The 25,431-nt window shown below is 49.8% G+C and overlaps 1 protein-coding gene across 1 annotated transcript in view; it reads right to left on the reverse strand.

Annotated features, from left to right (window-relative positions):
* The window catches only part of HSPA12A (heat shock protein family A (Hsp70) member 12A), a 66,360-nt gene that overhangs the window by 19,978 nt on the left and 20,951 nt on the right, over positions 1-25,431 (reverse strand). The window contains exons 2-6 of the mRNA XM_055300411.1: positions 14,243-14,328; positions 12,632-12,759; positions 8,423-8,609; positions 6,184-6,288; positions 1,724-1,840 (exon numbers count right to left, since the gene is read on the reverse strand). Coding sequence (XP_055156386.1) covers positions 1,724-1,840; positions 6,184-6,288; positions 8,423-8,609; positions 12,632-12,759; positions 14,243-14,328 — 623 coding nt within the window. The remainder of the gene's footprint in view (positions 1-1,723; positions 1,841-6,183; positions 6,289-8,422; positions 8,610-12,631; positions 12,760-14,242; positions 14,329-25,431) is intronic.

Raw genomic sequence — 25,431 nt, forward strand, 5'->3', positions numbered from 1 at the left:
CATCGACCCTCTGAGGTGCCATTTTGAGTCTGCCAAACCCTGAGGGCCACCGCACCCCCCTCTGTCTGGCTTCCTACTCACCCCGAGGAGGAGGGCTTCCCTGCCAGGCCCCACTCCTCAGAGAGCCAGCCCACAGCTCCAAGAGCCCCGACAAATCCACCAGTCCCTGCACCTCTTTCTGTTTCAGGCTAAAATAAGAACTGACCCTTTTCCGGGTCACATTGTTTGTCACTGCAGTTTTCCTATGGGAAAATGAGAGTCAGAGCCATGAATTCTGAGTGTCCTTCCTGTGACAACTCAGAAAGCCGGCTGTGTCTTCATGGACAGTCATGTCCTGGCGTCCCATCTTTGGACACTGCCTGGAGGCTGACACCGTGGAAAAGCTCCAGGAGGCCGAGGGCTTCTGTGGACAACTAAACTGCATTTGGTTTCTTCCTTTTTAAAGCAGTTACCTCTTTCTGGAACTTCCACCCTCTTCCTTCATCCCTATCAAAACAAATCTATTTCTGGCAGATACATAGACTGAGCCAGATTCTCACGCTGAAAGGGAGAGCAGAGCAGAGAGCCTGTGGCAGAGGAGGGACGAAGGAGAAGTGGGGCGCAGGGGCAATGCCCTCCCCGGAACTCTGTCACCTGGAGTAAAGCTCCAAGCGTTGAGTACAATTCATGACACCAAGGTACCCATGGCCATTTTGCTACATTCGGCGTTCAGGGTTGCTCTGGTGGGTGTTTTGAAAGGAAAGGTTTATACATACGGCTACAAACTCAACATCAGAGACATGTCCCCTGAGAAGGGTGGCTGTCCCCTGAGAGGTCTGGCGGTGGGCAAGGGAACATCTCTTCCCTTGGTGACTTTCCCCAGCCCAGCTCTGGTTGAAGGCTCTGAAAACTGACTCTCATGGCACAGAGTAGGCCCAGGCCCCAGGGTGGGCTTCCATGAACCCAGGGGATTAACTACAGCAGGGACCAACTCTGACCTGCAGGTCAGCTTGGCCAGCCGTTCTTGCCATGATGTCAGACCCTCATGGAAGCCCCATCATGGCACACATTGCCTGTGAACAGTGTGAGGGTTGGTGGCCATGAGGGTCCATGGTACCAGGGATGCCCCCAGCGCCCAGGAGGGACCGCCTGGCCATTGGCAATGGAATGAATGCTCTGTCCACGGCGCCACACTGACTGGCACACTCCTCAGCCATGCCACTGCCCTCATCCAGGTGTCTGCCACCATGCAGGCCTGGTGGCCTCACCACCCCCGATGACCGTGTGTGCTCCCGTGTAGGTCACAAGGTGAAATGTACAGAAGACTATCCCATGCCCCTTATGTCCCGGCTGCATATGTGCAGATTTCAGCCTCCATCCAAGCTGATGTGCCTGGCTCACGGCCCTCAGCTTTCTCTCTACTCTTTTCTTCTTCAAACATTCTTACTGCCCAAGCCTTTTCCTTGAGGTTCTCACTTCCATTCACCCGTGAAGAAATGTCTCTGTGCCCCAGTTTGAAATCCTAGCCCTGGGGAATCTACAGTGTAGAAGGTGTTAGAAAGAAAGAAAACCTAGCCCAACCCTTGTGGACCTGATCCCCATTCCTCCCCCAGGAAGAAGGCTCCGTATCCCCGGGCCCATGGGACACCCTTCACTGCCTCCCAGGGAGGCCTATGAGAGTGGGGTGACAGTCACCACCGGGGACATCCTGCCCTCCCCCCCTCCCGCCCACCCCCACACTCACCTGATAGGCAGCTTGTCTCATGAACTGCTTGGCGGGCTGTTTCCAAATGGCAGGCACTGTGATGACCCATCTGACATCAGAGTTCTCGAACTCTGACCCCGCCTGGTCACTCAGCTCCTAAAGCCAAGGGAAATGCCACAGGTCAGGTGGACACAGCTGGTCCTCCTACGGCTTCACTGAGGATTCCAGGCTTTCTGGCCATGAACTCTTGGGGCATCTATGCTACCGTCTCCTGAACTTACCAGTGTCAGGGAGCAAGGGTCAGTTTCCTGAATATTCTGCAAGCAGGGATCTCTGCTGTTTTCACTCACTGAATGTGACTACAGGAGGAGGCAGGCAGGTCAGAGGCCTTTGGCCTCAGTTTCCTTATCTGCACAGTGAGGATAATAGTACCTAGGTCACACTGCGGTTGGAAGGAGTGATAATTTTCTGAGTGCTACATTTCCTGGGAGTTTACTCTGTGTCCACCTCGTTCAGCACTTTGCAGACCTCATCTCTATTAATCCCAGGATCCCATCAGGAAGGGATCATAACTGCGTACCCTTCCTAGAGACGGGAATCTAAGGCCTAGATATGTTCAGTACCTTTGTACGACTGCACAGCTGGAAAGTGACAGAGCCAAGATTTGCACCCAGACCCAGGTGGATCTCAACTCTAAAGGCCAAAGTCTTCACCAAATTGTTACATGTGGATTCAGATCTAGAACAGGGCCTGGCCCACAGCTGTTGTCAGAGTTGTCACTGTCCGCAACCTTATTGGGAGGCCAGCACCTCAGGGGAGTTCTCCTAGCAGGATGGGAAGGACATGGACAACGTGACCTAAGCAAAGAACCACGCTGCCCTTAACTTTTGGTTGAGGTTTAAACCACATCAGCGGAACCACATGGATCAATGGGATGGGCGGAAGCATCAGAGGTCCACACCAAGTCCATACAGATAAAATACCCCAGAATAGTTCCCAGACTCAGTATTCCCGTCTGTAAAATGGGGAGAATAAAACTAATGCCCAGTGTTTCTGGTGAGAACACGTGGGAGCACCTTGCCCAGAAAAGACCTCTGATAGAGCAAAGCTCCTTCCCACTTCTCTCCTCCTGTTGCCACATTCACCAGACAAATCTGAAATCAAACCTAAACACGCACCAACGCCCGGCTGCGTCGGAGTTGGTTCTGGGGACATGTTTCAGAAGATTAATAGGCTGATGATTTGTTTCTTGTGATAGGTATCTCATTTCCTCTCTCGTTTCAGTAGTTACCTTGACTGAGCCACTCTGTCACGGGCTTAACTTCCTCGGTGATTAGACAGTAAATTTTTCTTTTCCCTTTTAAAAATTCTTTTTATTTTGAATTGCGACAATAACCCATAATGAAAAATCTACCACGTGAACCTTTTTTTTCCTTTTTTTTTTTTAAGCATACAGCTCAGCAGTGTGAAGTACGTTTAGTAAACTTTTTTTTTTAAACACTTTTTAAAAACATCTCTGCATTAGGCCCGCGTGAAACTGCGGGTTTTATTTTTGTTTTGTTTCCTTGTTGTTTTATTGTGTTTTATTTCCTTGCAGCTCTGCATTGGGCTGTAAAGGCAGGTGAGTGGTGACATGTGTTGGGGAGGGTTCTAAGCATCCTGCCGATTACCATCCAGGCTATTTTAAACTCTTTAAACAGGAAAAGACTCGAAATGTGAATGCTGGGCTTCCCTGGCTGTAGGGAAGGTTGTTTAAATAAGCGGTTTGTTCACCAGTGGATGGAATACAGCTTAGAAGGGAAAGCACCTTGCCGTTAATTAAACATCCCATCATGTCAGGCACTTTCACTTGCTTTCCTTCATGTATGTCAAGCTGGCCTCACAAGCCTGTGATTCCTGAGATGTGCTGCTCGAGTAGATATTCTATGTTGCTTATTCTGGTCCAACAAGAATAATCCCCTGCTCTGAATCCATCTGTCCTTCAAATACGAGCCGGCCTTCTCATGAAGGCCCTGGGTCTTATAACTCTCCTCAGAAAGCTTCTCTTCATGGAATCTCTACAGCATGTTCCCTGCTGGGAGAAGGTGCTAGCAGGTTCCTAAAGCCTTCCGCTGAGCTGAGGTGTTCGGCCCACCCTCCCGCACCCCTGCTGGTCCTCTGGTCCTCTGCCCCCTCCACCTCTCCCCTCCCCTTCTGAGATGAGCTGTTCACTCTTTCCCCCTTGACCAACTTGAAACCCAATCCAATGTCATGGACTTTCTCAGGTCCTAAATTTTCCCCAGGTCCTCACAGCTCCTCCTCCTAACCCAGAGGCCTCCCAGGTCATCGGTCTCCCTCTGCTCCTTCACCTTTCTCCAGGAGGCCATGGGCACTACAGGCAGACAGTCCTTCACTTGGCTGTCAGGGCCACCAGGCGCTGAGCCCATCCCTCTGAGATCCCCGCTCTCGCGGCTGGCAGAGGTCCGCCTCTCTGTGCACCCCCTGGCCTGCCTGCTGCTGCCTGGAAGGATGATGCTCTCCCCTTACTACCAATGTCTCCCTCCTACTCCTTCCTTCTGTCCTCTCGCCTCTCCTCCCTTCTGGTGGAAAAATTATTTCCCAGAATCCACTTCTTCCCTCCCCTCTTACCCCCTCTTCCTTCTAGGGGCTTTCACGCTCCCCAAATGACCCTCCACTCCACGAGTCTCAGAGCCTTCAGACATACCTGTTTCAGGATCTGAGTCTGCTGCTTCCATATGGCCTTCCTCCACCCTGGCAGCCCTGGGGACACTGTGGTTCCCCTCCCTCTAATGCTGTCTCTGTGGCCATGGCATTCCCCTATTGGAAATCCTTGGATGGCTCCCCATGACCCAAGAAGTTCCTTAGCTTGGCATTCAAGGCTTTGCACCATCTTGCTCCCGCTCTGTCTTGCAGCCTTGCTCTTCTCCCATCACAAACTGCTCACTTTCCACAGCTGCCTGCTGTGTTTTCTTTCCCCTGTGCTCTCCTTGTGCCATTCCAGCAGCTTGAAACACCCACCCTTCCAGCTGCTGCCAGTGACAGCCCCCTAATGCACCTCCTCCAGGGAGCCTTCCCTGCTGCTGCCCATTGGACAGAACCTCTGCCTTCACCAAACACCGAACACCCACAGTTACCCCCTCACAACACCAATCCAGTGACTACGTACTCCTTCGCACTGTTTATTTTGACGCTGCCAGAAATTGTACAGGATCTGGCACACAATTTTGGTACTCCAAAATTTTAAAAAAAAAAAGAAGAAGAAAAAGAAGGTACGTGAATGGATGAAAGCAGTATTCTGTTTTCACGTCTTTGTTTCCCTCGAGCCCTATTTCTAGAATTCTATACTATTTCTGGAATTTACTAAATTTCCTCTAGTGATCACATAATACCAAATGTTTCTAAAGTTCCCAATTCTTTTTGGATAAAGCTCAGTACACGAGGCTCCTTATGCATCTGATTTACACCCGCTCATCACCATGCCCATGGGCAGAGGCACCAAGTGGATGGCTGTATTCCACTTAGAAGTTACCCAATTCCTGCACATCCAGGGTCATCACTGTGCAAACTCTGCAACAGCCATCCCAGGGGCTCCCTCAGGCACCAGCTTCTCCCTTGGGGCCTGGGGGGGGACTGGGAGGAGGGACAGAGCACCCGTTTGCCAAGAGTTTACTGCGCCCAGCCCCGAGGGAAGTGTTTCATGCCCGATTTAATATCAAACAGCCCACGGGGTACACGACCTGCCCCACTCTTCAGGTTAGGAACGTGGGTATTGGAGAAATTAAGCACCTCGCCCTGAGATCCTACAGCCATCACATGTGTGTTTTCTTTTTGTTTTGTTTTCTTACTGAGATATAACTCACACACCATAAAACTCTTTTTAAAGTGTATAATTCAGTGAGTTTTAGTATATTCCCAAGGTTGTGCAACCATCACACTCTCTAATTCCATCACCCCAAAGAGAAACCCCATACCTATGAGCAGCCAGTCCCGTCCCCTCCCCCAGCCCCGGGGCACCTCCCGGCTCTGAGGATTCACCTACTCTGGACGTTTCTTACAAAGGGAATCATACAGCTATTGTCTGGCTTCCTTCCCTCAGCGCAATTTCTCAGGGTTCATCCCCATGGTGGCATGCGTCAGGGCTCCGTTCCTTTCTCTGGCTAATATCCCATCGTATGGATAGACCCACTTAGGGACCCACTCATCCACTGATGGATGCTCGTGTGGGTTCCGCTTTTTAGTTACTACAAATAATGCTGCCATAAACACTCATGTACACATTTGTGTGTGAATAGGCGTTTTCATTTCCCTCAGGTACATACCAAGGAATGGAATCGCTGGCAGCTTTGGGTTTCTACTTTTGAGGAACTGACAGGCAGCTGTCCCATTTTCCATTCCCGCCAGCAGTGCATGAGGATGCGTGCTGCTTTCTGAGGCTGCACCTGCTCCCCTCGCTGGCAGGTGCACCTCCCTCTGCCGTAGGGCCCTGGCACGTGACCTACCTTCAGCGCCTGCTCCTTGAAGTACTGCAGGGCGTAAGCGAAGATTTCAAGCGCCTTGACTTTCTTGCCATTTGCAGCTGTTAGGTCTGTATCCATGGTGAGGTCCTGGTGGGGGAGCAGAAGGAACAGTGAGACGAGCAAGGGGAGACGCGCCTTGTGGCTTCAGGAACTGCTACTTGAGATCTGGGGAACCCGGTGAGCCATATTCCTCTTTCCTGGTATGTGCTAGATGAGAAGAGTGTGTCCCCCCAAACGGACCTGGGCAGCATTGTCTCCCTACTGTGTAGGGGGCCCTGACTGTTCCCTTCAGCCCGTATCTCCACTTCTCCCTCCTTCCCTCCCTCTCATTCGCTCTCTCCTGGATCCTCACGGAGCAGAGGCTTCAGGGAGGCGACAGAGGCCAGGAAGAGAGGAAGGCAGCAGGCACCACTGCTGATGCAATGTACACACTATTTCCACACTCGGACACACACACAGTCACCCTTGGGAGACCCTAGCAGAGGCCCAAGTCATCATGCCAACTCGCTGATGTGCACGATGCTAAACAGACATGAAGCTTTCATTCCCGGATGAGCTGCCAACCAAGTCACCAAAATAGAAGAGCTCCTATTTTAAGGCTTGTGCTTAATCCTCTTGAGAGCACAGCATCACTGCCTCCCTTCCTTGCCAGAAGCTAAAGCAGTCTGGTCCTTGAGTGGAGGATGCTCTGTGAGATGCTGGCTGGACTGGGGTCATTTAAAAAAATGACAGGTGCTCACAGGGCAGGCACGGGCAGAGAGTGGGAGCTAGCATCAGGAGGAATCCCCCAAGGCAGCCCAGATGCACAGGCTCATGATTACCAGAGGGGGAAAAAATCAGCCTCCAGATTGATCTAGGCTGGATAACGAGGCTTTGCCTTGAGAGTCTGAAGGGGCACAAAGCTACTAACCAGCCTCGGGGAGCCCATCAGCTGTCCTGATCCATTGGCATAAGCTCACTCTTCCCAACCAGACACCCCACCCCTGGTGCTCAACAAAGACACCTCAGATTTTGGGAGGCAACTCCTAGGCTCAGAAAGGTGGCGAAGCATCGGGAAGCCACAGGGTCAGAATTGAAAAAAAAAAAAAAAAAAACTCAAAACGGAAGAAATGTCCTGTGCTCCCACCTGCATGAGACCCCTCTGACATTGAACGTCATCAGGTGAAACAGGAAGGCTGCATTTTAGGCAGAAGCCTGTCTGCTTTACCGAGAGACAGCCGGGCTGAGGAGCACAGAGCCCTGGAGGCAGGGCGCTGGCTGCTGGGTTCCTATTAACATGTGTTTTGTCATCTGCAAGCACTTCACAGCAGAAATGAAAGCAATAATACCAGGAGCTAGCAATTGGCTAGAACTTACTAAGTACCCGCGCGGCTCTAAGAGCTTTATGTATTTTGATTCCTTTAATCCTATACCATCCCCGTGAAGAAGGCACTGTCAGAGTCCCTCTTTTACACAAGAACCAGAAAGGTTAAGTCACTTGGATTAAGTATCTTGCAGGTGTCAGAGACAGGATTTAAATCTAGGGCGTCTGGTCCCAGGATGCGTGGTCTTAAACACCATCTCCATCCTGAATTTCTAAGTAGTACTGAGAGCGAAGGAAAATGTGTGGGATGCAATGCTCAAACTGAAAAAAAAAAAAAAAAAATCCTATCCTGTGGTCCAAACTTTCCCCCTGAAGCTTGGGAGAGGGGCCCGACTGATGAAGACGGCTTAGAGTACTGGCACACTGGGAGCAGGGCTGCTTTGGGAGTTGAGCCTCCAATCACCGGGCACCGGATTTCCTGAGCTACCCGCTGCCCCTCACAGAAGGTTTACTTCTAAACTTGTTTTTAATAGCCACTGTCCTGGGTCCCCCAAATGCCCCTGGCCCCCGAGGCCTGCCTTCAGAATCCCCAGATCTCCCAGCAACCCAGCAACTGAAGAGGGAGCTCCTGGTGTGGCAGGGAGCCCCCAGCCCCCTCTGCCTGCACTCCAGCCAGTGTCCACTCTGAGCAGTTTCCAAGGCAAACAAGTGTTAAATATTCTGAGTATCTCTCTGCCCACGTGTGTATCAGAGAGTGCTGGGAATTCCACCAAAGTGTTGTGTGCTCCAGGTCATTCCTAAAATTACAGCAGATGGATGTTAATTTTTGCTTGGGAGAAACCCGAGGGTTCCCTGGGTTGGGAAGACCTCTCCCCTGCCAGGGCTGGAGGACTTGGGCCCAGGGAAGGGCTGGCTTACCCCGGTGGTATGCAGCTTCATCTTGAACTTCTCCAGGTACAGCCACTGCTTGGCCTCGTTGGGATCCAGGTCATGGTAAAAGTCCCTGGCAGCGTACCCGAAGCTGTGGAACTTCCTCTCCGGGGTCAACAAGATGGTGGTCGGGGTCTTCTGGTTGGACACCCCAGGGTCTCCCCCTTCCCATCGCCTGACACCAAGGAAAAGCAGAGGTTATGGGCTCTTCCTTCATCATCCCGGTTCAGGCAGCACTGATCCCAGCACCTCCTGTGTGCACAGTTCTTATAGGTGTGGGTGCTCACAGTAGCCGCTACCGGCGCACTCTGGTTCCACTGGTTGAGTAGTGATCAGAGACACTTCAGTCAGAAAGAAGGAAAGGGCAGGTGCCTGGGTGGCTCAGTCGGTTAAGGGTCTGCCTTTGACTCGGGTCATGATCCCAGGGTCCTGGGATCGAGTCCTACATTGGGCTCCCTGCTCAGTGGGGAGTCTGCTTCTCCTCTCCCTCTGCCCTTCCCCCTCTGCTCATTCTCTCTCTCTCTCTCTCTCTCTCTCTCTCTCAAATAAATAAATAAATAAATAAACAAATAAATAAATTAAAATGTTAAAAAAAAAATGAAAGGAGCAAGCACCAGGTTCTTGCTCGCACCAAGTTCTTGCTCAGTGACAAGGTCTGCTTCAACCTTCCACTCAGCGTTTACGGAGCATCTACTGGGTGCAGGGGCTGGTGACACAGAGATGAAACATTTATGTGTCCACCTTCAGATAACTCACAACCCAGTAGGTTATATCTTTTTGCAGGGAGATGGGGGTCTGGTTTTTTTTTTTTTTTTTTTTTTTTTTTTTAATTTTTATTTATTTATGATAGTCACACAGGGAGAGAGAGAGAGAGGCAGAGACACAGGCAGAGGGAGAAGCAGGCTCCATGCACCGGGAGCCCGACGTGGGACTCGATCCCAGGTCTCCAGGATCACGCCCTGGGCCAAAGGCAGGCGCCAAACCGCTGCGCCACCCAGGGATCCCCCGGGGTCTGGTTTTTTAATTTGCAAGCCCTCAAAGCAAATGTACAGCTGGCTTATGTGGTCTCTAAAACAAGGTAGGGTATACATAAACATACTTGCCTTATCACACGGGAATGAGGGGTCCAGGAAATGCACTCAGGGGTCAGAGAAGGCAGAGGTACCAGATGGTGGGGCAGGGGGAGGGATGCAGGGCTCCGGAGAGACTCAAAGGACCGACAGAGCTGTCAGGATCTTGAAGGAGGGAAAGGCACTGCGGGCTGCTCAGAGGTGGGTGAACCCGGGGCATGTGCGGGGATGCTGAGTGATTGTGTGGGGGTAGAGAAGGAATGTGAGAAATAAGATTGGGAAGGTGTTTGGAACCAGGCTGCAGAAAACCCCGGGGCAGAGGGAACTAGTCAGTAATGGGGGGAGCCACTGAAGTTTGTAGGGCTGGAGCACAGCAGAATCAGAGCTGTCCTGAACTAGACAGGAAGCTGGGAGGCTGAGGATGAGGCTCAGGCCTTGTCTGGGAGCAGAGGTGAAGGGGTTCCGACCAGGGTAGAGGGAAGGCATGGAGGAGGATTAGCTGTCCCGAGGGAGCACCGAGCCAAACGGCCATGGTGGTGAGCAGGAGCCGAGGCACCCAGGAGTCCCAACTTGGGAGCTCAGAGGAGAAAGCACCCTTCACAGAAACCTGGAGCCCTACCCAGGGAGGTGACAGGGAACGTGGGGAACTCCAGGCTAACCTGCTAGCATTGAACTCCCCCGAGGGGGTTGAAGATGGAAGCCTGGCATTCACAGGAGAGATCCAGGAGGAAACAGACTTGGTGCCTCACACTGGGGTGAGAGTGACAAGATGGCAAGAGAGCCCTGACGGGGGCAGTGGGGTGGGAAGGGACTGTGTCCCATAAGGCTGGGTCCTGAAGAGGCAGGTGCCAGAAGAGGAGAGAGGTGAGTTGAGAGGTGAATACAGGCTGACAGAGGTGATGGGATTACATCCTGGAGCTGATGGCAGGGTGAGGGAGTGGGGCGGGGGCTAGGTGGAGCCCCAGAGAAGCTTCCTTCCTTCTCTTAGGAAGAAAGAAGAATAGGAAGGGGAGTAGAGAAGGCAGGTGACTCAGTGCTTTCCCCTCCTTCTCCAGGACCATGGCAGAGAAGCCACAGCTGCCAAGGCAGCCAGGATGCTCTCTTCTTTACCAGGTCCGACTTTGCAGCTGGCTCCCATCCTGCCACTGGCCACACAACCTATGAGAAGCCTCTGGTGGTGACACAGTACACGAAGGGAAACACACCTCTCTCCCCGGCCTGCAGGGTGCCTGGCTGAGCTCACACCTGCTCCCGACATGACATCGTTAAGCATTAGTGGGACCATCACAGTCCAGGTGGAGAGCCAGCCTAGATTTGCCACGCAGATGGGTCTGGAATCATCCCTGGCAGGTTCCCTGGTCAAGCTCCACCAAGATGCAGGCTTCTACCCAGGAAGCCGAAGTCTCCATGACGACTGCACTGAGACCCAGGGATGATCACCTCCCAGGCAGACGCTGGGCACCTGGCGCTCCACACATGACCTGTCACAAATGGACTTTCTGCTACTATTAGAACTGATGTTTTCACTAGGTTCACGCAAAGAACCTCCTGAGTTTTCTCCCTTCCAATTTTTATTCCTTCATTCCTATTAAAATATGAGAAAATGAAACTTTCTCAACCACAATTTTGTCAGTCTGGATCAAGGTTAACATGTTCTGATTGAAATAAAATTCACATACGACCTCCCTCTAGAATCTCTACAAGAATGGAGACGATGTCTCTAGAGGCCTAAACACTGCAGATACTGCGTGGATCCCTCCCAAGCAATTTTAATGTTATTTATGCTCTTTCTGCCCCCCCTCCATTTTCCTGTAAGTCTATCCCTTTGAAATAGTATTTCTTAAAACAACTGTGTAGAAGCTTATTAATGCTTATTCTAGCTTTTAATACCATGCTCTTCTCCCTCCGGGGTTTCCGTCCCTGGGGACAGCAGAGCAGACCTCACGGCAGGTGTCTAGCTGCCTGGAGGCAGAAACCTGGCGGCAACTGGACAAGAGGGCTATGCTGTCACCAGGGTTCCCCACGAGAACCAGCTTTTCGTTATTTCCTAGTGATATGACACCCACGGGTCTCTGGAGCCTCTTAGGACATCTAAACCAAGATTGGGGTGGAGGTCACTTCTATTATGACTTCTGTTTTAAGCAGCACACTCTAAAAATGCATAAGATCTTACTCTGGGAGCCATAACTAAATTCCACAATTGTCAACTAAAGGAGTTCCAAAGCCAATCACCGTGTATGTCTGGAGTCATCCTTGGATTTGGAAAATGAGAGTGATAAACTCCTGGCTCCTGAAGCTTTGAGGGGTCACAACACTGCAGGAGGACCATGCACCTGACTGGAGGAGCCTGCGTGGGTACCAGGGTAGACCAGAGTCCTCACAGGTAGTCCATCACGTGGGGATGCAGAGGACGAGAGGGCATTCTAGGCTTCTGTGTGCATGGCAGGGCGAGGTGGAGAAGGGGAACGGTGTCCTGAGCACAGAAGGTGTCCCAAGAGACCCAGGGCAACTTCAGGCTGACCCTTTAGGTTTACCTGGCTGAAATTCACCCCAATCTGCTTTCTGGTTACTATCATGTAAGAACTAGCACCTTCTCCACTTATATTCAACTCTGTACTAAGTCCTTGACAGGAAATCTCATTTCATGTGCACACACACCCTGTGAGACAGATACCGTCAATACCTCCATTTCACAGCTGAGGAAACTGAGGTTTAGAAGGTCCAGCAATGGCATAAGATCACACAGTATGTGGCTGAGCTGACGCCTGTACCTCCTCCATCATAGATATCCTTTAAGTCAGCACCTCTTGCCCAGACTGCATGTTGGAATAACCCGGGCCAGGTTTCAAACACACTGTCCAGGCCTTTCCCCAGACCCACTGAGTCAAAATTAAACCAATGATGTTACACAGACCAGGAACCTGGAGCCCAGAGATGAGAGTGGTTTACCCCAAAGTGGCACCGCGGGTTTGGGCTGAGCTGAGCCAGAATCCAGGACCCACCCACTAAGTGCCATTCACCTGCTTCTCAAACTAATGCCCCTCCCCTCCCCCAGGGTCCTCCTCCAAATCTGCACAGGTACGGTGCCTGGCGCCCGCACATGGCCCTCCCTGCCCACAGCACTCACCTCATCACGTGGATACATTCTGGCTCCTTGGTGAAGCTGTAGGCATAGCCACTGGACGTGGTTCCAAAGTCAATGGCCACCACCACCAGAAACGTCTGCTGCTCTGAGACGTTCGGGTCAGCGTCATTCTGCAGGTGTACAGAGCAAGGTATGGGGGTGGGTGGGGGCCGCTGAGCCTGGTGTTCTACTCTGGCCAGCTGTGCACCCACTATAGACAGAATTCTGGCTCAAGTGTGCCACATGGTGAGCCCTATGGAGAGGGCAGGCCAGCCTCGGTTCTCCACCCAAGTGGCTCAAGGAGACATGGAGGTGCTCCCTGAGTGGAGGACCACGTTGAAGGGGGAAGGCACTTGCCTACAGCTTGTCTACCACTCCCTTCATTGACTGCTTATGAACATGACTAATTATGGAAAGTCCATCCAGTCTGGAAGGCCAGTAGTTCCTTAAGTGACACAATCGTTCCCTGCCTTCCCCGAATTCCCATGCAGACCTCCAGAACTGCCCAGAATGATTTGCCAGCTGTGGCCTTGCCACATCCCAAGTGAGCACTCCATCTGCTCAGCCGTGTCATGTGTGGGAATAGGGCTTTGCCAGGGACCCTGGCCATGTGATCCTGGCAAGTCGTGTCCCCTCAGGGTCCAGAGCCTTTTCTCAACATCAAGCCAGTTGATGGTCAGGCCATTCCAGGTTTCCAAATCTTTTTTTTTTTTTTTTAATAATGCAGTGTAGACTTTTTTTTTTTTTAATATCCACAGAACTTTGCATTATAAACCAATAAAGTTTGGGTTTGAAGTGTACTGCCTCAAGCAGAGGGTGAGAGCCCCACCTATCTGCCCCCTTCTCACACTGTCCTCCATCCCTGCACAGTCCAAGGTGACCCAGAACCGTCAGAGTGCAGTCAGTCTGGAAACCCTCAGTGTGAGGGCTTGGCCATCGGGGGCCGGGCTTCCAGTTTCCCCAGGACTGAGGGAGTTCCAAGACCCCGAATAAGGTAAACCCAGGAAAACCAAGACAAGCTGGTGCCTCTACCTAGTAGGGCTCCTGCAAAGCCACCCCTCCCTGGAGTGAGGCTCCCTCTGCCCTCTTCTCTGGTCAGTTACATGTAAGTCCCTTGGACAGCTGCCCCACAAAATCCATCTTTTCAGTGGAAGGGTAGGGTGGGAGCAAATGCCCAGTCTCCAGCCCCTTCCTCATCCAGGTTTTCTCTCCCAGGCTGGCTGTTGCAGAAGCAAGCCCAGCCACAGGCCTGCAGACAGGGCAGTTAGCTATAGTCGAAAAGTCGCTGCATTTCACTGATGCACCGGCCAGATGTGGCTTTCCTCTCCCAAAAGGACGGCCCAGTGTCTCTGTGCCCTCAATCTCTAAAGGGTGCTTCCATCCTGACTTCTATGCACCCAGGCCAGCAGCTCCAGAAGCACCAGCCACACCACAAAAAGCCTTTTCAGGCCCAGGGTAGCAAATGGGCTTGGTGGGCTCCCATGGCTAATCCCGGCACAGTGTACTCCCCACCCATCAATGTGAGGGGCTGCCGAGCAGCCTGTCTCGTGACAGCAGATCTAGAAAGCAAAGATAGTCAGCACACACCCCCATACACGTATATACATTTCTTACCACGATATGGGAAGGGGACAGTGGTGTTATTCCTGTGTCCCCCAGACTCCGGGCTGGAGATGAATATGCAGACGTGGGGGCTGTTTCTGAAAAGAAAGACAAAGGTTGTCCTTAGAAGTGGTGTGGGCTGAGCCAGGGGCAGAACGGAGCAGCAAGGCTTCACCGCTGCAGGCGCTGTGGCCCCTGAAAGCCTGAACCCGGGCCTGTTCTGGGTTCTGTTCTGGCACTGTTCTGTTCTGGCTCCTTGTACTGGGTATTTAGAACCACCAAATGAGACATTCCTTCTCTCCCTGTGACCAGCAGGCCTCTCACTATGTCCCACCAACTCCCACTTAGCAGAGATACTGCTCGATCTCCGCATCATTTTTAACCTGGGCAGCATGATGGTGTGCATTGTCTGTGTGCATTTTTTGGGAAGAGTATCCACGGCTCTCAGGTTCCCCACCCTGCCCCACAGATCAACAAGCCCTATTACAGGGATACAGGACAGGAGTGCAGCTTCCAGAAAGAACTTCCTTGTTTAGTGAACACACCACCTCCTCCCTCCCCCTGGCAGAAGGCTACATCACAATGGGGGGAACTCATCTCTCTTAGTGATCCTGAAGGCTTTTGACATTTAATAAGAAAAACCGCAGCAGAAAGTCAGGTAGATCAGCATTCCTTGACCTCGCACACGGGGCCTTACAACAGACATGAGGTCAAACCAGAGAAGAGCCAACAGCAGAGCAGCACCAGCATCACTTTGCTGATTGCCTTACTACTTTTATAATTATGCAGGGACTGAAATTTGTCGTGACACCCTGCCAGAGCCCGGTGGCTCCCCCCGAGGAATGAGCACCCAAGGAGAAGTCACACTGTCCCTGCTGGAAGCTCCACACTGGTCTCGCTGCCTACCACCCCAGGACCGGCAGGGCCAGCAGAGCAGCAGAGCAAGGACTGCGGGCTCCCATTGTAGAGACGATGAGCGGCCCTGGGCACCTGCAAATCCCAGGTGCCATTGGGGATGCTCTGCAAATACTGCTCCATGTAGTACACAGCCTAATAACCTGGTAGGAAGAATGGGTAATCTGCTAAAACATACTTGTGGTCCAGGAAGCCCAGAGGGTGTAAGGTGTCTGAGAAAGTCCTGTCTGCTTCTAGGGGAGGGCAGGAATCGCTCCATCTCCCTCTGCTGCCAAATCACTTTGGTTAATCCCACACACTTACTGGTTTTTGTTTTTTCCTGCTTGGTGAGAACTCAAATAGCATCATTACAGTGGGTGCCAAATGGGCTGAGGGAATGAAATGAATCATGAAAGGGTGAATGTGAGCCTTCAAATCTGCACAGCCACCTCCATTCTCTGCAGGCATCTGGTCTCTCTTCCTGAGGAGGCTCCAGTTCCAACCCCTGGGAGAAAATATACAAAGGCCCGAAACCAACTTGCTGGGCAAAGGACTTCACCAGATATTTCTCCAAAGAAGATACACAAATGGCCAATAAGCATGTGAAAAGATGTTTAACATCATTAGCTATTAGAGAAATGCAAATCAAAACCACAATGAGATACTGCTTTATACTCACTAGGATGACTGCTATAAAAAAGAAAGAAAGAAGAAAGAAAGAAAGAAAGAAAGAAAGAAAGAAAGAAAGAAAGAAAGAGAGAGAAATTTTGGCAAGTATAATGGAGACCCTGGAACCCTTATAGATATCTGGTGGGAGTGCAAAATGGTACAGCTGCTATGGAAAACAGTTTAGTGGTTCCTCAAAAAATCACATATAGAATTACCATAAGACCTAGCAATTCCACTCCCAGGTGTCTACCCAAAAGAATGAAGCAATATTATTGATAATAACCAAAAGGTAGACAAAAGCCAAGTATCCATCAAAAGTTGAGAAAACAAAATGTGGCATGTCTATACAATGGAGTATTACTCGGCTGTGAACCGGGAAGAAGTCCCCAGCCATGCTATGATATAGATGAATGTAGAAAACGTTATGCTAAGTAAAATAAACTGGGCACAAAAGGACAAATATTGTACAATTCCACATATATGAAATATCTAGAATAGGCAAGGTCATAGAGACAGTAAGTAGACCAGAAGTTTCCAGGGGCTGGGAGAGAGAAGGAAGGAATGCGAAGCACCGAGTTTCTATTTTGAGTGATGACAAGGGTCTGGAAACAGTAGTGATGATGGTTGCACAACACTGAGAATGCAATAATGCTCCTGACTTGTACACTTAAAAATGGTTAAAAGCGCAAATTTTATGTTATATATACTTAATCACAATAAAAAGTTTTTTAATTAAAAAAAACTCAACTTGCTCATCTTAGAGGGAAAGCAACTTCTGGTTCCTAGGTGCACTCATGGCTCAGTGCTCTTGAAAAGGGAACAGAGACATAAGCCCAGCTCCTGACCCAGCCGACTCAAGTCCACCTTCTTTGCTAATCTCTCAGCCAAGGGTATCTACCCCCTTCCATAAAGCAAGGGGAATCCTGCTTCTCTGCTAGGGAGTCCAGCCAGATGGTCCTTCCCACCTGTCGGCGAGAAATCTGCCCTGCCCATGGCCCCTTGGGCAGCCTGCAGAGAGAGGCCATCCAGCACTGGGAGCCACCTTCTCTCCACCTGCTACCTGCGAGGCCCGAGGCCATGTGTCCACATTTGCACAGAAGGTCTTGGAAGACACCAAATGTCTAATTGCCCAGTAAATCTGGTGTTGGCAATTAGCAAACAAGCTATTATCCACAGACAAACCATCCACCCCGCTGTCTGCTCAGTTCTAATTATCCCATCACTCAATTCTTCTCAGAGCACGTCCCATTGACTTGCAAAAGAGCATGTGTTGGGCCACACATGGAACACATGCCTCAGGCCCCCAGAGGACTCCAGGATACTCGAGGGCAAGAACCAAGGATTTTCTTGGTGCCCCCTGTACCTCCCCAACCCGGTCCCTTGCTGATTACTCACTCAGCCAGGCCTAGAGGCAATTGAACCTCATGGACTTTCTCTATCAGAAGGGAAAATGCAGCTGTACCATGCAATGATTTAATACTGATTTGCATAGAGGCATGGAGGAGTAACATTTTATAGATGCATGCTAATCATGCACACACGCCCACATCTAGAGCTCTGTATATCCCAAATCAAAGATAACGCACCAGTTAAGGTGTATCAATCCTGCACAGGAACAGAATACACAGAGCCTGTAGGGACAACTTTTTTCTATTATTTAAGTTTTTAGGATGTTCAAGTGGTGCTTACAAATTTGTGGAGAAAAGAATATGGGATATGGAAAAAAAAAATACTTCAGGCCCTGAGGGGTATGGGTGATTTCTAGTGTGCTAATAATCTCAACCGAGCTAGAGAGCTTTCATTCAATAGGTAGGTAATTAGGAATAAACACAATGGGGTCAATGGAATATTATCCATTGATCTATTGATATTTGACAGATCTGAGGTAACAGACAACAGGAAAAAAAAGTATATATATGTTATGTCTATAAGTACAAGGCACCTGCTGCATATCCTGGCTACGGACCACTTACACATAGATAGGCCATAATCCACAGCAAGAAACACCAACTGTCACTAGCTTGGAGAGTTAAAGCCAATGCAATGACATCTGCCCTGTGAATATACCCACCTATATGATATTCCAGTTCAGGACACAGAAGGCCTAAGCACATTGGAACAGACAAGCAAGGCAAAGCTAAATGCCCAACAAGGATAGAGAGCTTTAGAGTACAGGCTTGGGAGCCAGAAAGGAAGCTGATGGAAAAGGAGGCAGGGAGAGAAGACGGGCTGAAAATAGAGATGAGAGCAAGATAGTCCATCAGGATGTGTTGCTGAGGGACCTGGGAGTTTTAAAAAACTTACTCCACTCTTCCAGCAACATTAAATAGACACTCACAGCATCTTCCATGTCAAGCACTAGGTCCCTCTGAAATGTAGTAACACAGAGAGATCTGGTGATTTCACATCACAGAATTAGAAAAACACTGAACATTTCAAGAATGCCATCAGCCACAGAATGATGGTCAAACTGAGGAGAAAGAGACCCTGAGGCTTTCTAGTAAACCAACAGAAAATAGCTGTCGATCTCCTTTGCTCTTAATTTCAGATAATCTCACATCACTTGTGTCTTGAGTATTTACTATGCAATTTTTTTTTAGTTTGTGTGAATCTAAAAATAATTTGGTAAGGGTGTTTCTAGGTTCTCTCAACCCAGGACTCACCTCCCAACACATTCTTCAACCAAATCACTTTTAAAATAATTTTTGCAGCAAGGAGAGGTCTATAAATAAAGGAAAATATCTTTGCAGCAAAGTAGAGGATATAAATAAGTAAAAGTCTGACTCAACCAACAAGTCTCCTGCCACAGGATTTTTTTAGAACTCCAAACCAGATAGTGGAGGAGAAACTAGCTTTTTACTCATCACTGGCTTTAGGGGTTAATATGCATCACTGGCCTAAGGGGTGTGAGAATTAAGACATAGGTTTCATCGGGGTTCTTGTTATAAAATGCCAGACATGTGAAAGTCAGACACATTTTTATTTGCTCCTGGATTTAATGGCTTTAATCAAAGCAGATGTTCTTAAAATAAAAAACAGTCTTGATAAGAAACGTCAAAGCCAGCCGTAATTCATGAACTTGCTTGTCGTTCTCTGCTGAAGACATTACTCAGCAAATGGCCGTGAGCAGATTTGTAGACTTTCTGAGATACATAAAACCAATCCTGCTCCATAAATACAGCATTCAAAAAAAAAAAAAAATGAAGACAGAACCGTAGGGCTGACTTTCTTCTACAAGGCTCTAGGCTCCTGTGAAATGACAGGTGGTCTCAACAATGGTGACTCCTCAGCCTTTCTGAATAGGTCTTCTTTCTAGCTGCCAGATTTATGTATCTATCAAATAAATGCTCAATTTCAAAAGGATTTTTAGGTCTGGTCCTTACAATTTAAAAAATGCAATATATATTTTCATTCCTTTCCCCTCCTAGCTGTGAGATAATAGGTATTTGTTGACAATTGCCTAAAATCAGGCTTTTAAAGGAAGCTCTCCCTTTCTCTCTCCTTACTTGCCCTCCCTGCACTGTCATCTTTGAAAATTGATCAGCTCAAGGTCATGTGTAGGTTACGTGAAAAAATCTTTTAAGAAGGAAAATAAAAGAATTTTATTACCCTATAACAGGCTTCATGGCTAGCTGAACTAATGCATTATTACTGTAAGCTGAACTTCCATTTCAGTAAATAATTTATGGGTTTCTTTTTTTTTTTTTAATCACCATGGTTGATGTCCAGAGTAAATGGAAATTTTATTGGCATGAACCGGGAGACCCTCCTGGCTACAAAGAACACTAAGTGTAAAATAGCTGCTCTCCAAATGCTAAATAATAATTACGGAAATGAGTATTTATAGTGGCAAAACTGACAGCACCAGGCACCGCAGAGAGTGGGGGGCTGTACCAGGCCCATGCCGACACTGGGCAGCCAGTTGTCTGCCCCCCAGGACAGCTTAGGAGGTGCAGTGCCCCAAGAAAGAATGGGAGCAGCTGCTGGATTTCCCCAGAGACAGCCCCACAAGTCCCCACGACCCCAGACTATGAACAGGGGGTGGTTCATAGGCACATGCACGTCCAGGCCACTGCTAGGGGAGGTGAGGGAATGGCTTCTAGACCGACAGGTCTTCCTACTAACTTTCATGAATCACATCCAGCAGCCTCACGGCCCTGACCCCTGGAACCAAGCATTTGGAGGGGCTCCACAACTCACCCCACATAGAGTATTAAGATACTTCTGTCCACCTGGCTTCTGTTCCACAGAACCTGGGCTCATCTGAGCAAGGCTATGTTTCACTTCCTCTCTGATTCCTCAGCTCCTGACATGTCACAGGCATTCAATAAATGTTGAGTAGGTGGATGGATGGATAGATAAAAGAATAGATGGACGGATGGATGGAAGGAATAGATCAAAGAAGGAATAGATGGGTGGATAGATGGGTGGGTGGATAGGTAGGTGGATAGTTGAGTGGATGGACAGATGGGTAGATAAAAGGATGGACAGATGGGTGGATAAATGGATGGGTGGGTAGATGGATGGGTAGATGGATGGGTGGATGGCTGGGTAGCTGGACAGATGGATGTTTGTATCTTATGCCCCAAAGTGGATTCAGTGACTATCCACAGATTCAGAGGGTCACAGAGGTCTTTCCCGACTGAGGCATTGACCCCCCGAGTCAGAATATTAGTAATACATGTGCTGAGTTACCTCCAACAACGTGTGCTCTGCTCTCAAAGCACCCAGCCCTGCTTCTCTCCTTAAACATCCCCTTTGGTCAGTACAGCCACCATGGCTCCCAGATAGATTTCCTAGATTCCTCCCTCCCTTCTTACTGCATTCGCAAGCCAACTCATTCCTGTGAGAGATTCTTAGCATCTTTCACATTCACTCCCTCCTCTGCCTTAATCCAGATCCTACTGACACCAGGGCTCTTGCCCAGCATCTCTCAGGCTCTCTGCTCCAGGTCTGGCCCCTCAAGGTCAGGCTCCCCTGCAGGCAGAGCCCATCTGGTCAAACCAAGGTCTGCTCATACAAGTCCACCATTGTCGGGGCCTTCCATTCCCATGCCCCACACCATGAAGTGAGGCACAGCACCGGCACCCGGCCCTTGGAAGTCCACCCCCACCTCCTTCTGTGACCTCTCCTCCTTCCACAGCTCCCCTTTCCTGGCCATAGCAAGCCTTTCCACAGAGTCTGGAACATCTGTGCTTGCCCCAGCCCCATTCTGGGCCTGGAGGGCACCCCACTTCTGCAGGATCCTCCAAAAGTCAGCCCCCTGTGTTTGAGGGAGGAGAGTCTTCCCTTTGTCCTCAGCAGGGAAGAAAGAGGAACCTGGCACCTGGGGATCAGCTGGCAAAACCTAAACTGGGGGAAACTGCTACAGGATGAGTGCCAGGTTCCTCCAAGACATAAATTACGAAGGAAATATACAGGAAAGGAGGGGAAGCGGATAGATCAAAGAGTCTCAGGAGCACCTGGGTGGCTCAGTCAGTTAAGCATCTGCCTTCTGGCTCAGGGCCTGGTCCTGGGGTGCTGGAATCGAGCCCCACATGGAGCTCTAAATTCAGTGGCAAGTCTGCTTCTCCCTCTGGCTCTGTGATCTCTCTCGCTCTTGTTCTCTTTCAAATAAATAAATAAAATCTTTAAATAACAACAACAAAAACCAAAGTCTCAGACTCTTGCATCCGAATCAGGAATTCTTGTTAACACAGATTGCTGGCCCAGCCCCCACCCCAAAGTTTCTACTCTGACAGGTCTGGGAAAGCTGAAAATTTGCATTTCTAATGAGTTCCCAGGTCATCCTGATCAGGCCCAGAGACTGACTCCTACAGCTTAAAAGACGCTTCAGACATAGGGACTCAAATCATTGCATTGGGGGATCCCTGGGTGGCGCAGCAGTTTGGCGCCTGCCTTTGGCCCAGGGCTTGATCCTGGAGACCGGGAATCGAATCCCACGTCGGGCTCCCTGTGCATGGAGCCTGCTTCTCTCTCTGCCTGTGTCTCTGCCTCTCTCTCTCTCTCTCTCTGTCTGTGACTATCACAAATTAAAAAAAAAAAAAAAAATTTAAAAAAATCATTGCATTGCATGGACCTTTACTGGATCGTGATTCGAATGAACAGAAAAAAAAGGGCAAGGAGGGGGGCAGACCCAGCCGCCAGCCTGGGCCTCAGGGCCAAGGGGCAGGTCTCCTCAAAACCGAGCCGGCTTAGAAGCAGGAAGAGCAAAGCCAGAGGTGGCTCTTTGGCTGTTGTTCATAGAGGGATGTAAGGCAAACAAACGGCTCCGGACGACGATGCAGAATGTGGGCAGCTGGAGAAAGCAGAGGTGTGTATGCTCACCTCTCTCTGGGCACACCTTCTCCCTCTGCGAAGTGTGAACCCATATTCTCCGGGCCTCTATCCCTATGTTTCAGTAAACAAAGGACATAATTCACGAGAAACCCTCTGAAATAAATAACAGCCCCCACCCACCATCGGCTGCATTCCTTAACGGGTCAGATGTTTCTGTACAGTTTTGACTCGAGGCTCGTGTACAAGTTTATTCAAACCCACATTATTAATCTGAAATTATTAGAAATGCACAAACCCAGAAATCTATCAGGAAAGCTATCAGAGTCGGCAATCACAGACTGAACTGCATGCCAAGCTAAGAGCTCTACAGGTGTAGCTCGTGAAATCCTGCTGTGTGAGGGGGCTGTGAAGTGTTGTCATTCTTCCCATTCCACGGATGAGAAAACGAAGGCCTAAAAGGCTAAGAAAGAAACCCACCCCGTTAGGACACCACCCAGCTGCACAGAGTTCTCCAGCTCTGAGCCTGCATGCCTGCGCTCTGCCCAATGTCACATCTCCAACAGATGCCACTGCTCATGACAGATGAAGCTGCGAGAGAGATGTTATAAACCGCCACTTCACAGATGAGCAAACAGTGCGAGGAGAGTCAGGAGGGCACAATCACAGGGCACTCCCAAGCCCCAGCTGGCTAGCTCTGCCTCCGGGCTCAGAAGACTGTGGGGCTCTCCATTATGACAGCCTCGATTCTTCAAATCCAAAGATCAGGGCGTGGGAGGGGCTGCTGATAAATGGAAGTTAAAGGTACAAGCTCAGAGTCAGAAAAGCCTGAGTTCGAATCCCAGGATGGCCACCTTGGGTGAGCTACTTTATTTCTCTCCGAGCCTCGGTTTTTTCTCCTGGAAACTGAGGGGAGTGGGAGGAAGGGAGGATCATGGTGATGGTGATATAGGGTTTTATAGGGTCGCTCTAAGGACTAAATGAAATAATACATATAAACCCCGATGCATGGCAAGCACTCAGTAAATTATAGATGTTACTTATTATCTTTACCATCATCATCATCTTCAAATAGGTCCAACTGCTGTTGGAAAAAAGGCCATGTGCCTACACCAGGGGATGGGCAGAGGGCCCATATATGTGCCAAGTCAGCGAATGCATTTCCTTTCCGTGGTGCTTCTGCAGGCTTGTTAATCAAGGATAAAAAAAAAAAGACCTACCGGACAGAAACTTGGCATATGGAACCCTCAGGGAAACTCTCAGCGATGGGAACAGGGCCGGTGCTGCCACGGGTCGGAGAGACGGTCTGGTCCCGACTTGGCTGCTCAGCCCATCTGCTCACCCAGGCGCACTTTCGGAAGGATGGAGGAGAATGGGGGAAGCCACATGCCCACTCCCACCAGGGAATGAAACGCAGGCCTTCCTGTTCTCTGCAGTGAAGCACGTTTCAGAACTGAACAGGTGAACGAAACTGCTCTGTCCCGCTCCAAAGGAAAGACTCCACTGCCTGGGCCCCTGGAAGACCCTGGCTTAGACTTGCCAGTTTCTATCATGAACAGCCTTGGGACAGCTCATCGGCAGAGGCCACAGCACAGCGGTGCTGACTGTACCGGAGGCATAGACAGAGGCAGTGCCATTCTGGCCCGCTGGTCTCACACGTCACCTCCTAAACATCCACCATCTGTCCCTGGGTGTGGGGAGGGGGCTAAGGGAGAGGCTGAACAGGGGACAGACAGCTGGTTCACCCCCTTTGAGCTGAATCTTCCTGATGAGGGAGAGTTGTAGCACCTCCAGGTAGTACCTCCTGGCCCTGAGCCCAGGTATACCTGAGCACCAACTTGCCATGCCAGTGCCCTGGGAGCTGAGGCTTGTGCGCCCACATTACAGACCCCTCTCAAGAGTGTCTTAACAGAAGAGAGAGTTTGTGCACGGCTTAAAGGTACCTCCTCAGGGGAGGCATGTCTCCCAAGCAGGGCTGCGTCCATTCACAGGTGGGGTGCCATCCCAAGTTGTGAGATGAAGGGCTATAGCACCTAGAAGAGGCACCACTTGCTAATTTTTGCCCCCAGAGCAGATCTTTTTCTAATTCATCTAAAAGCACTATAAAAGGTAGCCGTGATGGGGCACCTGGGTGGCTCAGTGGTTAAGCGTCTGCCTTTGGCTCATGTTATGATCCTGGAGTCCTGGGATGGAGTCCCACGTTGGGCTCCCTGCTTAGCAGAAGAGTCTGCTTCTCCCTCTTCCTCTGTCCCTACCACTACTCGTGCTCTCTCTCTCTCTCTTTCTCTCTCATTCTCTCCTCTTTCTCAAATAAATAAAATCTTAAAAAAAAAAAAAAAGAGGAGGGGTAGCTGTGGCACTTAATAGTCAAACAAAAAAAAGGAAATGCCTGTTAAGGCACTGAGTTCCACATCACTAGAGGGATTCCAGCAGAGGCCAGGAACCACTTTGTTGTAGAAGAGTGACAGCGGGTCAGGGAAACTGGGGGTGGGTGGGAACTAGACTATTTAGATTCACAAAGGAAAATCACCTGGAATTTCTAGGAAAGAAATATTCTTGCTCTAAAGCCAGTGCCCAGAGGAAGAGCCTGTGCACCATCTTGCTGCCAGCCTGAGATGCAGATACCACCGAAAGAACCTCCATCCATTCTTGAGGGGGTCCACGAGCTGCCAAATCAACCTGCTTTGCAACTTGCTGGACTCCTGGACTTTCCATGCCGAGTCATAATTAATTTCCTTTTTCTGGAAATAGAATAAAGTCAGATTTTCCATACTTTGCAGCTAAAAACTAATTCATGGCTATGTGGCCTTCAACAAGTTCCTGAACTTCTCTGTGGCTCAGTTTTCTTTCTGTATTAAATAGGATAATAATAACTCTGACCTCTCAGGATTGATGGGGATTAAATAAAAAGAATGTAGGCAAAAAAATAAAAAATAAAAATAAAAATAAATAAAAAATAAAAAGAATGTAGGCAAAGGTCTTAACAAGTATAGCTCTTATTATTTATACAGTGTCTCATTTCATCCTTACAAACCACCCAATGGGGTAGAAAATAAATGGTTGTTAGCACCATTTAACAGCAGAGGAAACCATGGCACCGAGAGGTTAAGCATCTTCCTGAAATCACACAGGAGTAAGTGCCTGTCTCCGATGCCTGAGCTCCTTCCCTCCACCACATTCCAGCCCCGGGTTCCAGGCCTCTGTGGCCAGAGTCTGCACCCTGGGCAGCTGACGGCAGGGCATGGCGAGAAATGAGAACCGCGAAGGAGGTAACTGAGGAGGGACTGCAAGCGGGCACGAGTTCCTCTGCAGGGCGGTGAAAACATTCTGGAATTTGACAGTCGCAATGGTTGCACAACCTT

The sequence above is a fragment of the Nyctereutes procyonoides genome, unplaced genomic scaffold, assembly GCF_905146905.1.
Source record: "Nyctereutes procyonoides isolate TBG_1078 unplaced genomic scaffold, NYPRO_anot_genome, whole genome shotgun sequence".
NCBI classification, from domain to species: Eukaryota; Metazoa; Chordata; class Mammalia; order Carnivora; family Canidae; genus Nyctereutes; species Nyctereutes procyonoides.